The 989-nt window shown below is 55.0% G+C and overlaps 1 protein-coding gene across 1 annotated transcript in view; it reads left to right on the forward strand.

Moving 5' to 3' along the window:
* Positions 1–283: 283 nt before the first annotated feature.
* Positions 284–989, forward strand: part of LOC105510373 (chromosome unknown open reading frame, human C17orf104) — a 30,303-nt gene continuing 29,597 nt past the window's right edge. The window contains exon 1 of the mRNA XM_011940104.1: positions 284–418. Coding sequence (XP_011795494.1) covers positions 374–418 — 45 coding nt within the window. The 5' untranslated portion in view covers positions 284–373. The remainder of the gene's footprint in view (positions 419–989) is intronic.

The raw sequence follows: 989 nt of genomic DNA on the forward strand, positions 1-989 counted from the left end.
GCGCCTCGGGGTCGGCACTCAGGGGTCGCCGCGATTCCCGGGAGGCAGCCATCGCGCTGAGGCGGTGGCCGGGGAGGGGCGCCCCTCGGGGTGGCACTCAGGGGGCCCGAGGGAAGAGTGAGAATCCCGAGGCTGGAAGCGCGGGCCCTTGCAAATTCGTGCCCTCTGAAAGGGTTCGGAATTGAGCCGAACCGCCTACGTGGGACAGGTGTTGGGCCGTTTCACAGCTTCGGCGTCACCCTCGTGACCACTTTCTGATATTTCCTGTTCCCACGTGCTGCAGCCCAAAGTTGCGTTCCCTGGAGGTGCGAATCGCTGCTGGAACCTCGGCGCCGACGCCGGCAACAGGTTAACCGATGTCTTCGGCAGCGTGATGTTGACTGGCTCCGCTTCCTTCTACGATTGCTACAAATCGCAGGTCCTTGAATAAACTCCGCCCCTGTTACACGATTTATTCATTTACTCGAGCCTCCGATTCATAGGGGTTTAGTGGCTCCACAGTTAAGGAAAAGAAAACCGGAGACAACCTGTTTTTTTTTTTCTTTTTCTTTTCTTTCTTTCTTTTTTTTTTTTTTTTTTTTTTTTTTTTTTTTTTTTGAGACAGGGTTTTGCTCTGTCTTCCAGGCTGCAGTGCAGTGGCGCCATCTCGGCTCACTGCAACCTTCGCCAGCCGGGCTCAAGCTATTCTCCTGCCTCAGCCTCCCGAGTAGCTGGGATTGCGGGCATGCGCCACCACGCTGGCTAATTTTATATTTTTAGTAGAGACGGGGTTTCTCCATGTTGGTCAGGCTGGTCTCGAACTCCCCGACCTGAGGTGATCCGCGCACCTTGGCCTCCCAAAGTGCTGGGATTATAGGCATGAGCCACCGCGTACGGCCGTTTTGTTTTGTTTTTTGAGACGGAGTCTCATTCTGTTGCCCAGGCTGAAGTGCAGTGGCGCAATCTCGGATCACTGCAACCTCTGTCTCCCCGGTTCAAGCAGTTCTTCC

The sequence above is a fragment of the Colobus angolensis genome, unplaced genomic scaffold (genome assembly GCF_000951035.1).
Source record: "Colobus angolensis palliatus isolate OR3802 unplaced genomic scaffold, Cang.pa_1.0 Scaffold187, whole genome shotgun sequence".
Lineage (NCBI taxonomy): Eukaryota > Metazoa > Chordata > Mammalia > Primates > Cercopithecidae > Colobus > Colobus angolensis.